This window comes from Sinocyclocheilus anshuiensis, unplaced genomic scaffold (genome assembly GCF_001515605.1).
Source record: "Sinocyclocheilus anshuiensis isolate Anshui unplaced genomic scaffold, SAMN03320099.WGS_v1.1 scaffold183, whole genome shotgun sequence".
Lineage (NCBI taxonomy): Eukaryota > Metazoa > Chordata > Actinopteri > Cypriniformes > Cyprinidae > Sinocyclocheilus > Sinocyclocheilus anshuiensis.
The window spans coordinates 1,127,479-1,140,221 of NW_015548309.1; the positions used below are offsets into that span (position 1 = coordinate 1,127,479).

Consider the following 12,743-nt stretch of genomic DNA (forward strand, 5'->3'; position numbering starts at 1 on the left):
CTTATTAGCCTGGGGGGAAAGGAATGAGCATGGGATTGTGTGTGAATGTGTATACAGGGGTTTAATGTTTGCACACAGCACTCAAGGATCAGTCTGGTATCTCAGTCGTGTTTTCTCCTACAGTAATGAGAACCCAAAGGCCAGTCAAGGGGTCCCTAACTATTTTCCACTCACTGATGAGCCCCTTTGTTCAGCTTTTCACACTCTTGGAGAGTGAAGACCCACTGGACACGGAGCACATTTTAAGTAGCTGAGACTGTAATTGAAGCAAATGAGGCTGACGCTAAGAGAGAGAGAGAGAGAGAGAGAGAGAGAGAGAGCGAGAGAGAATGAGAGAGTTTGGGTTGAGTCGGGGAGTGCGATTGCTGTTTGTCTCGCCTGATTGACTCTCTTTGAATGCCAATTACTGCCACAGCCCAACGAAAGAGCCAAGCTGTAATTGGAAGTTTGCTTTGTGTATTCTTCATCACAGATCTGTGCACTGATCTTTGGCTAGATCGTCTGCTCACAATTTGTTTGATACCAGTCAAACAGAAAGTCGTCTTTTAAATGATTAAAGAAGAGAAAAACTAATTTGCTTTCATTTGAGTAGTCTACCGGTATGTGATAAATATAAATATTTTGTAATGCAAATTTTGTCATTTGTGGTCATGCAAAAAATGGATGATTATATATATATATATATATATATATATACATATATATTTTTTTTTACTTTTGACAATATTTAATGTGTATATTGCAATATCTTTGAATTTGCTCAGAAATAGCTTAAGGGATGTTCCATTCAGAATTTATTTATTTTTACCAAACAGCCAAAAAAAAATTCCCAAATCAAATAGCAAAACAATTTCTAACAAACATTTATTTTTTAAATTTTCATTATTATATTACATTACATTATATAGTGATATTGTTTAAAGTCCTTTTGACAATATTCAATGTAATATTTTAAGAGTTTAATTTTTTATTTCAATTTAGAAAAAAACAGTTGTTACTATACAGCCAAACGTTTTTACTAAAACAATTAGAAAAAAAATGTTTACATCAAACATTTTGAATCTGATACAAAATGCTTTATAATAATGAAAAGCATTATTATATTATATTGATTATATAACATTATATTATATCTGATACAAAATGTTTAATTTTAAATAATCAACATAAAATGTCGTATTTACTCACTTTTATAGAAACCTATACACACACACACACAAACAAACAAACATAAATGACAAATCTGTGAACATTTTTTCTTTGAGTAATCATGCAAATTAATTAATGAAGTTATGAATAAATGTATTAAAACTGACATTTTGCACCTACATTTTTACCTAAATGAATTGAACCTGCCACTGCGTTTTTGAATGTGAAAGTAATCTAATGGCAAGCTTTTTAGAAATGGTAAATAGAAAGCACCTTAAATCATTGCAATATTCATCATGTTATTAAATGTTTTATACAAAAGAGAATCATTGTGAATATATTCGATTGTGGAAATGCAACATACTAAATTGGTTCCTAAAAAGGTCACTACCCCAGGTCAGACATTGTGTCCGCATGCATTAGCATGTTTTGATGAGCTAAGCTAATTTTCAGACAGTACATACAACCAATCAATGTCTGTCCAGGGACGGTCGAACTTTAGCCTAATGAATGTAATGAGTGTCTGTGCTATGAGAGCCGACTGCATGTGTCAGCCTTGGGCTGAAGATTGAAAGCATATGGCTGCTCCGATACTCCAGCCACAGTGGAATTCTCCATAAACATTCCACTGAAGATTCCGTCAGAGACGGAGACAGGCGGCCTTCCTTGAGCACTTTACATGCCATTTAGATATACTGCACACCAGCAAGAGATGTAAATGATTGCTATTTCAGATCTAAATCAAAACGGTGACCGACCAATCAAAGACAATTTGAGAATTGCTTGAAAAGTGATAAAATATGATAGTAATGTATGGCGGCAATTCTATGCCATTAATAACCGAGCGCACCACTGATGCTGGCGCGCGCGGTAAATCAATTCCGCGAGAGGAAAACAGATTTACACGCGAGGAAACGGGAGCCCGCGAGCTCATTTCAAACCCTCGCGCGCGCGTGACGTCCTCTGTGCGCACAGTGGTGCGCTCGGTTATTAATGGCATAGAATTGCTGCCATAGTAATGATGTCATGTTGTCATACATGCTGACTGTAAAAATTCCAATACAATGACACATAGAGCTTTCCAAAGCCATGCTACCTGACAATAATCAGCATCCACTAATATTATGGCAAAGAAAACACACAAACACTTACAAGATGAGTGGTTTGCGGCAGAGCACCAGGAAATCATACAGGACACACACACCAAACACCGTAACGCCCGTCTCTTTCACCAGCATCGCACAGGTGCCCAACAACAGACTGAGAGCCAGTGACAAGACAGACACCGTGGGGGGAAACTCGTCAGCCATTCTGCTCGCTGACACACTCCTGGAAGAAAAAAAAAAGAAGAAGTGAAAGTCACCATATTTACCGTACTTTTCAAAAGTTTGGGGTCATTTCTTTTTAAAGAAATTAATGCTTCTATTTAGCAAGGATGCATTAAATTGGTCGAAAGACAAAAATTGACATTAAAGATGTGTATTACATTACAAAAGATTTCTATTTCAAATAAATGCTGTTCTTTTAAACTTTATATTCAGCAAAGAATCCTGAAAAAATGTTTCCTTTAAAATTATTGCACAACTGTTTTCAGTATTGATTATAATAAGAAATGAACAAATTAAGACTGACGAACAATTTAGAAAGTTAATGGCAGTAAAAAAAAAAAAGTTTTGGTTCGCATAGTCTGACTACAATTCTAATTCATGGCTCTCTTCAGCATACAAATCATAATAATCTAAATAATATCAATAAATGAATCAAGTCATGACCAAATTTCAGATTTCATGATGTATCGCAAGTCAAATAAATTGGATTATTTTGGTCTGATTTACAGGTATTTTCAATAATGCTAAAAACAACAATTTAGTAAGGAATCGCAATCAAACACATCATGAAATCAGAAATTTGTCCTTTGTTCGGTTTGATAATATTACACAGACGTAACTGGAAAGAAAATTTACACAAATATTGACAAAAAATACACCAGGTTTCACGTTCACAGGCTCAAGAACTTGTGGATAAAAATTAATAGATATTAAATTTCTTTGTTTGGATAATTACAATCAATTAATAAATTCTGTAATCAATGCATTAAATTTTCATTGTCAGATCTGTTACCTAATATAGGAGAGAAAGGCCAGAAGGAACAACATGCTGGCTAACACATCTGCTCTCCCAACGATCCCAGATACCTGTAACACACAAGTATGACATATTTCAAATCCATGATGTATATCTATATATGAAAGTATATATGAGTATGAATAGAGAGAGAGAGAGAGAGAGATGTGGACTGTGTATATATAGTGCCTTCCATAAGTATTGGGCCAGAAAGACAAAATTGCTCTGTTTTCTGTGCAGTCAAGAAATCTGATTAAAAGATGAATATGAGACAAATGTATAGAATGTCACATTTTATTATTAGCTGTTTCAACAAATAGATGTTTTACTAACTAAGAAGATCAGCACTTTTAGAGTTTCATCCCTCTATCTGATAGCTTAAGTATTGGGACAGTTGGCTCACAGGTGTTTCTAAGACAAGTGATCAGCTGTGTCCTGTTGAATTAATTCTTCAGATATTAAAAGCAGGGAATGTGTTGTATCAGTTATAGCCATTGCTTCTGCATTCTGAGTCTTGCATTTGATGACGACACACACAAACCAGGATGCAGACGAGGGAGCTGATTTTTGAGAGAAAAGCAAGCAATTTGGATGCTAAAAAAAAAAGAGGAACCAAATTAGAGGCATTTGATGACGACACACACAAACCAGGATGAAGACTAAGGAGCTGACTTTGAGAGACAAGCAAGCAATTTGGATGCTAAAAGAAAAGAGGAACCCAAATTAGAGGTATATCAAAAATTACGGGCATGGAGAAATCAAGAGTTTGGAATGTCCTGAAAAAGAAAGAAACCACTTGCGACTACAGCAACCAACAACGACCTGGTCGACTGAGAAAACAACAGCCGTTGACGACAGACAAATCATAAAAGCAGTGAAAAAGAACTCTAAAATAAGTGTCTGTAAAATCACCAACAACCTCCAGAAAGCTGGAGTGATGGTCTGGCAATCTACTGTCCGCAGGAGACTTTGACACAGAATTACAGAGGCTACACAGCTAGATGCAAACCTCTCTAGGGATGTTAATTTCGGTTATTTTTCCTCGTTGACCGATTATTAACCGTTAACCGACAAGATTATTTTAAATTAGAATTGAATTCAATTAGAAAGGATAAGTGTCTGTGACCCATTAAAAACCTTTTACAATTTCGATTATCTTTAGGACTAAAAGGAGTAGTTGTTTCCACTGTTGGAAGGAAAAAATGTAAGTGATTGCGCCGGCGCCACACAGTTAAGCTTTGCTACTTTGACAATGCAGCCTGTTCATTATCATAATAAAATACAGTCAGTCAAACATATGGGAAAAAACACACTGCTCAGTTTAAATATGTAGTAAAAATCTGTGCCGTTAAGTGTTATCACGTACCGCCATGATGTTATGCAAAACATTTTGTTTCACGTGGATATTGGAGCGCGAGTGAAGTAGGCTACATAATAAATAATAATTTGCCATTCAAATACATTGCGAATACGGAAACATTTGATTTTGTGTCGAATGAGAGACCCAACAGTTGGTTTCAGTTTCGTTTTAGCCTAAATGAATTCGTTTTGGCTTGTCGTTTATATTGCTATAGCTTCCTATATTTTTTAATTCTTGTTCTTTTCTAAATAGGCTGTTAATTGAAAGGCTTTGTTGTGGAGTGAGGGGAACTAAAATAGCCTAGCTATGTTTACAGCGTTTATTACATAAACATTTCGCGTCGGCATTAGGCCTATTTCTGAATTAAATAATAAAATGCGACTTATGTTTTTTCTCTCTAAAAATATATTTATTTTTTTATATGCATAGTGTATTTTAGACTCTTTAAACCGTTTAACTGATTTTATTAATCGGTCAAAATTCTATATGGTCGGTTAAAGGTTAACCGGTTAAAATGAACACCTGATCAGCACCAAAAACAGAAAGGCAAGATTAGTTTGCAAAAAAGCACAAATGTGAGCCAGATGAGTTTTGGAACAGAATTTTATGGACAGATGAGACAAAGATTTACTATTATCTGTGATGGGAAAGCAAAAGTGTGGAAAAAAGGAACAGCAAATTATCCTATGCATACAACCCAAAACACACTGCCAGTTCCCCAAAACAAGGAACAGTTGAAATTGGCTGTATTAAAGGCTTGGAAAAGCATTTCAAAGGATGAAACCAAGAGTCTGGCAATGTCTATGGGACTCACTGCTGTGATTGCATGCAAGGGATTTGCAATTAAATATTAGCTTTACATCTGCTTTAAGTTCAACTGTCCCAATACTTATGCTCACATCAGATAGGGGGATGAAACCCTAAAAGTGCTGTCCTTTTTATTTGGTAAAATAAAAAAGTTTTTAGATGTTGTAAGTAACTGGTCACAATTTCAAGTTTTTCATTTTTCCTTGACAAAATAGTCTTAGAAAAAAATAAAAATGTAATTTTGCTTAAAATTCTCTCCCAAAATAGTTTGAGTGCTGACGCTCATCCTACATTCTAATTATATTAACTTCCATTGTGGCATAAAGGGTGGTGTGAAAGAGTGAACTGTGTGAGGAAAAGGTGGATACATATGTGTGTGTTTGCAATGAAGCAGAGCCGCAGCACATTTAATGATAGCTTCTTTTTAAGACAAATGGAGCAGAGCGAAATCAAATGAGGGGAGAGAATGAGCGGGAAGGAGAAAACGAAAACGTGAGGGCAAGAGAGAGAGAGATTTATTTCCCTGGCACTGTCGGCTCCGTCCTTTTATCTTCCCATCCCCCTAAAAACATACATCATCCATAAAGTCCTCCTATCCTCTCCAATCTGTTTTCTTGCACTTTTTTTCTGCTTGTTTTTGCCAGAGGCACAAATGTTCAAATGATCCCACAGTTGACACACTCCACATCTGGAGGGTTTCTGAAGCCCATCCCCCAGACGCAGAATTCCATGGAATTATACACACACACACACTTCCAGAAGACACACCCCGGAGCAACACACCATACATGCATCGCTGGTGAGGGACAGGGAGTGTGTGTGTGTTTTTCACTACTCTGAGACATCATCTTAAATGTAAACATATAAAGCCCAGCGGCCCTTAATACAGCTCAGCGTCTGTGTGGTATTACAGTCCGGCTGCAGTGTTTATGGGCTGAATACAGATGTAAATGTCGGGCCAGTGGACCTGTCAGCAAATCTAGCACCAGACTGTCACAGTTGCTGTAATAAAGCACTATTGCAGACACAAAATCACCCACTAAAAGCGTGTATAAATGCTGCCTTTGGGTCATGTCGGAATAATAGTATTTATGAGATAAGCGCACATGAACGCCACCCTAATGTCGTAATGCATGCAGCAGCTAGGGAATACTGCAGTTATCATTTAAACTTTCCTGTCCTCCTTCACATTTCCAACTGATTGTTTCAAACAGGCAATTACCAGCTCTAATAAACTGTTATCCTGCCTCCTATAATGGAGTATTTCACCCTGGACAGTTGCAGAGAGTATCAACACATACTATACAATAAAGAATCATGTTCCTATTGTGTTTTAAGACGCTTGGTCCATAAAGTGGATCCGTAGATCTCTGAGGCCCTTTCAAAGGTTTTCAATTGCGACTACTTCTTACCCCATGTTAAGCCCGACAATTAAATTTGCATGCGCACGCACACACACACACACACACACACATCTACGGGTTGATTGTATATCAAACTGGGGATCTGAAACGCTGCACTTTTGAGAAAGACCCACAGCTATACCTCATTTCAGCCAATTACCTAATTCGACAGGAATTCCTCAAGAACAGCTGCAGTCGGGCTCTGCCCTGCCCTGCCAACGGAGGGTCTGCACACACACACACACACACACACACACACACACACACTCAAATATGCAAATGTATCAAAAAAAAAATAAATTTGGCCACAAATGAGCCAACTGAAGAGCAGTGCTCAATGTACATACTGTACACATACAGTAGGATTGCAGAATTTGCCCTGCGGATGTATGTCAAGCTGTGTGTCACACACACACACACACACACACACACAAACACACACACACAGCATCTGACTACTGCAAAACCAAATCCAGAAACTGTTTTCCACTCACACTGCAAATGTAAACCCTAAGAGGAACGGATAGTGGAGAGAAACGTACACAAACTTACTTTATCGCACACGCACAGCTGAAAGCCGAGCAGGCATTGCGATTTTAAAAAACAGACTACGGTGAACGAGTGTGCTAGAAAAGTTAAGATCAGGAAAATATGACTCATGTATCCGGAAATGTCTGAAACTGCATGAATGGGAGAATAGAATGAGAAAAAAGTGTAACTAATGCATTTTTCAATTAAAAGACTGTGGCTGTGAGGTTGCAGGCAGGCTTCAGTACAGTCTCCAGGGAGAGACAGAATGTCAGTGAACGGAGGCCTTTCCTCCTCCATCAGGAGCCTGCTGATGCCTGTCAAGTGATGCTCCTCTTGACTAACAACTAGCCAATGGCCTGCCGGCAGTCCCTGCTGTTAGGACAAACCTTGGTTACAACAAGCTGAGTGATGCACATCTCTAGCACGCATCGAGGGAGCTGATGTAACCTGATAACCTAACTGCTATTTTGTTTCACAAGACACCATGGAGCATGTGTTCAAGGCTGCAATTTTGAGGCAAAAAAATTTACGTTTTTTTAAATTTTTTTTATGTAATATAGTGGAGAGTGAAAGCAAGAGATGAAGCATCCCTAACAGTCAGAAGTTTGGAATAAGTAAGTTTTTTTTGGTGTTTGAAGTCTCTTAAGGCTGCAAAATAATACAGTAAAACAAATAAAAAAAACATTAAAATAAATTGTTAAAATAAAACTTCTTTTAAATTGTAATAATATTTCACAATGTTTTTACAATGCAAAAGAATGTTTTTTATTTTAATATATTTTAAAATGTAATTTATTCCTGTGATGGCAAAGCTGAATTTTTAGCAGTCATTACTCCAGTATTTATTGTCAGATGATCCTTTATTCTAATATGCAGATATTTTAAAATAGAAAACAATTTTAAATGGATATATTTCACAAATCACATTTTTACTGTATCTAAAATTTGTATAAATTTAATAAAATTATATATTATTTATTGACCCCACCACAAAAAATTATAAATTATATATATAAACTATAAAAACATAAAATGTATCTAACTAAAACTCAAAAAATGAACTTGTACTCATCAAGTATAAAGAACATTTAGAATTATTTTAATTCAATTTATAAAATTCTAAAATTAATTTATAACATTAATGATACTATTTTGTACAGCATTATGCATACTTGTTTAAAGGGAGTGCACTTTAAAGAGAACATCACATCCTGAGGTTTAAATTGTGATGAAACTTGTTTGAAAACTTGATTTATGTACAGTTAGAAAAGGATGCTAATCTGTTAACAGCATATTTGATACATTATGCCATGGTGCCCATTCAGTTAATGTGAGTTTGAATCCGGCTTGTGACATTTCGCAATCCCATTATCCCCTATTCGTCCATCATTTCTAAATTCTCATCTCTCGCTATCCCTACCCTGAAAGTGGCAATAAATAAACGAGAAAGAAATCTATGATAATTCTACACATACAGAGTTGAGTAAAGCACCTCCTCTTTGTCTTTTTCTTATTTATTCAGAGACTAATTATATTTCTGCTTGATCAATCAAAACTCTGAGGACAGCAACTCCTCCAGCGGCCTTGTGTGTGTGTGTGTGTGTGTGTGTGTGTGTGTGGTGTGAATGTGAGTCTCATTAATGGTGGTGGGATGCAGCTGTTGATGTATGGTGTTTACACAGAGCTGATGATCGGAGTCTGGCTCGGTGGCATGGACTCACTCCAAACAACCCAGCAAACGCTCCACTGTTAACAAACTGCAGCTTTGAAAGAGACTGCCTGCCGCAGAAAAACTCAAACACAGTCCACATCTCTATGAAGTCCAAAGAAACCCTCAAATTTCATAAAACATTAAACACAGAAATCCTGAATGTTGCATTAACTATTGAAACATTTTAATACATTAATTTTGTATATATTAAATAAATAATAATAAATAAAAGTATACACACATTTTATTTATATATTACATGTTATATAAAGATTAAATATTATTTATAGCATTTATATAAATAGATAGATATGCAAGAAATAACATTTAAATTTTTTAATTGAATTTAAAAAATTTTTTTAAATGTTAACGATTCATTTTTCTTCAAAATAAAATATTTTTTCTTTCACATAAAAATATATAACATTCAGAAAATGCATTAAAATAATTTTGTCCACAAATGAAAATTCTCTTATATTTGTGTGTATTGACATATAAATTGCATATAATATAATAATGTAATCTATAATATAAATGACCTATATATTAAAAATATTATACACAGATTTTTCTTCACAATAAATGTTTTAAAATAATTTGTCCCAAATATGAAAATTCTCTGATAATGAATTAATTAATTAATTTAAAGTTTTTAAATGTTACGTTTTCTTTTTTTTTACTGATGTTTTTCACATTTCACATCAAAATATTTAATAGATAATAAATAGATAATAAATTCTACATATTATATATGCATCTATTTATATAATTGACATATAAATTGCATATAATATAATAATATTTATATATTTAAAATATTATGGAAATATTAAATATTATTTATAGCATTTATATCGACCAAAAGATAGAATTTTTTTCTTCACAATAAATGTTATAAAATAATTTTGCCCAAATATGAAAATTCTCTCATAATTAATTAATTTATTTATTCTCCCTCATGTCACTCCAAACCCTTACACTGCTATTTTTGTTATTACCATTGCACAGCCCTTGCCATACAACAACACATACGGACTCAGAATAAATGACAGTTGAAATAAGTAGAAATACAAAATGCTGAGCATGTCCACTCACAGCTTCGGTGTGAATGGGGTGAACAGAGAAAAGCAGTGCGGTGAGGAAAGAGAAGTTGCTGTCTTCAAACACACACTGTTCGCAGGTGAGCATGAGCAGCGCCGTCACCACGCAGTGCAGAAACACGTTCACCAGGTGGAAGTAGAATGGAGTCATGCCGCCCAGCAAAATGTTTAACCTGCAGCGAGAGTAAAAAAGAGAGAAACAGTCACGTTAAAAAGACATGAGCATTTCCTAACCAGGTGCAGCAAAAAAAAAAGTGACAAGCAGCAAAATCACTTGTATGTAAATCTCAGTTTTTATCCTAACCAGAAGAATTTTGCTGGCTTCTACTTCTGCTGAGTTTTGCCGGATCGTTATATATTCAGCATCAGATATGTTCTGATTGACTATGATTGTGTTCAGTCGTGCAGCATGTTCTTTTTCACTATGAACAGATGAATTACTTTAGAGAAGAAAGTTGCAGTTTCACTGTTGATTTGAAGTCTGTCTCAGCATGGCTAAACAAAAAGACCCACAGTGGAAAAACCTCTGATGTTCAGTAAACACATTTGCTTGACCTTGTGATGCGGAAAGCACAGGAAGCCCTTAAAGTAAATGAGAGCGAGAGACTGAGAGAGATGAGAGAAGGGAACAATTAGCCTAAAGCGATACAACATTAATAAGGTTCCATGGTCACCTTGACTTGCAGGAGAGATTGCATTAAAATTTAGCAAGAGAACCAGAGGCAGAACATGGCATGGATTATGATGAACAAAAACTCATTTCACAATACACTGAGATATTATATCACCCAAACCTCATATAAAATGATCAGGTTTTTAATGATTCTATATATACTGTATATATATAAATTTATTTAATATATCATTTTATTTATATTTTATTATATTTTAATTTAATATTCTAGTGTGTGTGTGTATATATATATTAATTTATTTAATATATCATTTTATTTATATTTTATTATATTTTAATTTAATATTCTAGTGTGTGTGTGTATATATATATTAATTTATTTAATATATCATTTTATTTATATTTTATTATATTTTAATTTAATATTCTAGTGTGTGTGTGTGTATATATATATATATATAAAATATTTGTATATAAAATAATATTTGTATTTTAATTGATTTTTTTTTAGAAATGTATATTTATGCTAGAAATAATAATTATATTGTTTACAATTTTTTGTCAAGTTTTCTTTAGATAAATTATCTTTTAATTTATCTTTTTTCTTCACATAAAAATATATTCTATTCTGAAAATGTATTTTAATAATTTCACCCAAATTAAAATTCTCTCATTATGTATTCTTCCTCATGTCACTCAAACCCCTTATGCTGTTATTGATTTATTTATTTTTGTTTATTCCCCTAAACCTAAGTATAAACTACATTAATATTGTTGGCACGCACTTAAATCCAATTAACATCACAATTTAATCATGAGAATATGCTCAGCTTGCTTTACTCTAATTAAAGATGATTTTGGAGGGACTTTTGAGTGTCCCCCCCAATAGGACTTTGAAAAGAACAAGACTTTGTCAGGACAAATGCCAGATCACAGTACTTGAAGACCTGCTTGGACAGTGTGCTTTGTTATGCAAGCATAAAAAGCTGTCCATGAAGGTTCTACACGAGTCACTAAATACACCTGCCACTTAATATTTAGCTCCGAGCTTGACGTTCAGCACTCAGGGTCAAGAACAAGCCAGAGAATGAGAAATGGAATGAGAGTGAAAAGGGTGACAGTTAACGAAATGATGGAGGGAAAACGATAATGACTGTGAAACAATAACAATCCTGTGTTTGTTTAACCGCCGCTGATTAATGTGACATCGAGACGGGAGTGTGTGCATTACAGTCTCTTCAGGAGAACAAGAAAATGTCTTCAGGCCTCATCAGAGCTGAAAATAAAAAATCTAGAGATCTATACTGAGTGTGCAGTCTTTAGTCAGCATCATTAGGCCATTCTGCAATCACAGAGCCATGAAAAACTCTTGGTCACCGCTAACGTCACATAATTACAATGCTCTCAGTGAGCAGAAAAAGTGAGCCCAATTGATTTGAGGAAAATCCATGACAGGGAATGATTCACCTCAAAATGGAAATTGTGTTATTATTTACTCACCCTTCGTGTCATTCTACAACATGGAACACAAAAGTACAAATAACAGGGGCTGTGAAGCTCCAACAACTCCCAAAAAGCATCATAAATCTATCATAAAACGGTCCATATGGTTCATAATGTGATATTCTAGGTGTTATAAAGTCATATGATAACAGGGCCTTTCTGCTGGCCCAGTCGAGCCAGTTTTTACCCTTATGATTATCTTTTAGCAATGTATTTTTACATTTTTATTTGCTGGAAATAATATTATATATATTTTCATTTACTTTTAGTTGTTTTAAAACATTTTCCTATGACATTTTAAAAAAAAATTGTCTTTTTTTTTTTTCTTTCAATTTTACACTTGCCCTGCCAACATTTCTGTATTATATATACTGCATATAGCATATAGCTTATTTGTTATATAATATATATTTATTTGCTA

At 34.6% G+C, this 12,743-nt stretch overlaps 1 protein-coding gene across 1 annotated transcript in view; it reads right to left on the bottom strand.

Moving 5' to 3' along the window:
• LOC107656308 (transmembrane and TPR repeat-containing protein 1-like) overlaps nt 1-12,743 on the bottom strand; it is a 45,765-nt gene that overhangs the window by 27,582 nt on the left and 5,440 nt on the right. Inside the window, exons 2-4 of the mRNA XM_016444079.1 lie at nt 10,181-10,358; nt 3,271-3,344; nt 2,302-2,478 (exon numbers count right to left, since the gene is read on the bottom strand). Of these exons, the coding sequence (XP_016299565.1) occupies nt 2,302-2,478; nt 3,271-3,344; nt 10,181-10,358 (429 nt within the window). The remainder of the gene's footprint in view (nt 1-2,301; nt 2,479-3,270; nt 3,345-10,180; nt 10,359-12,743) is intronic.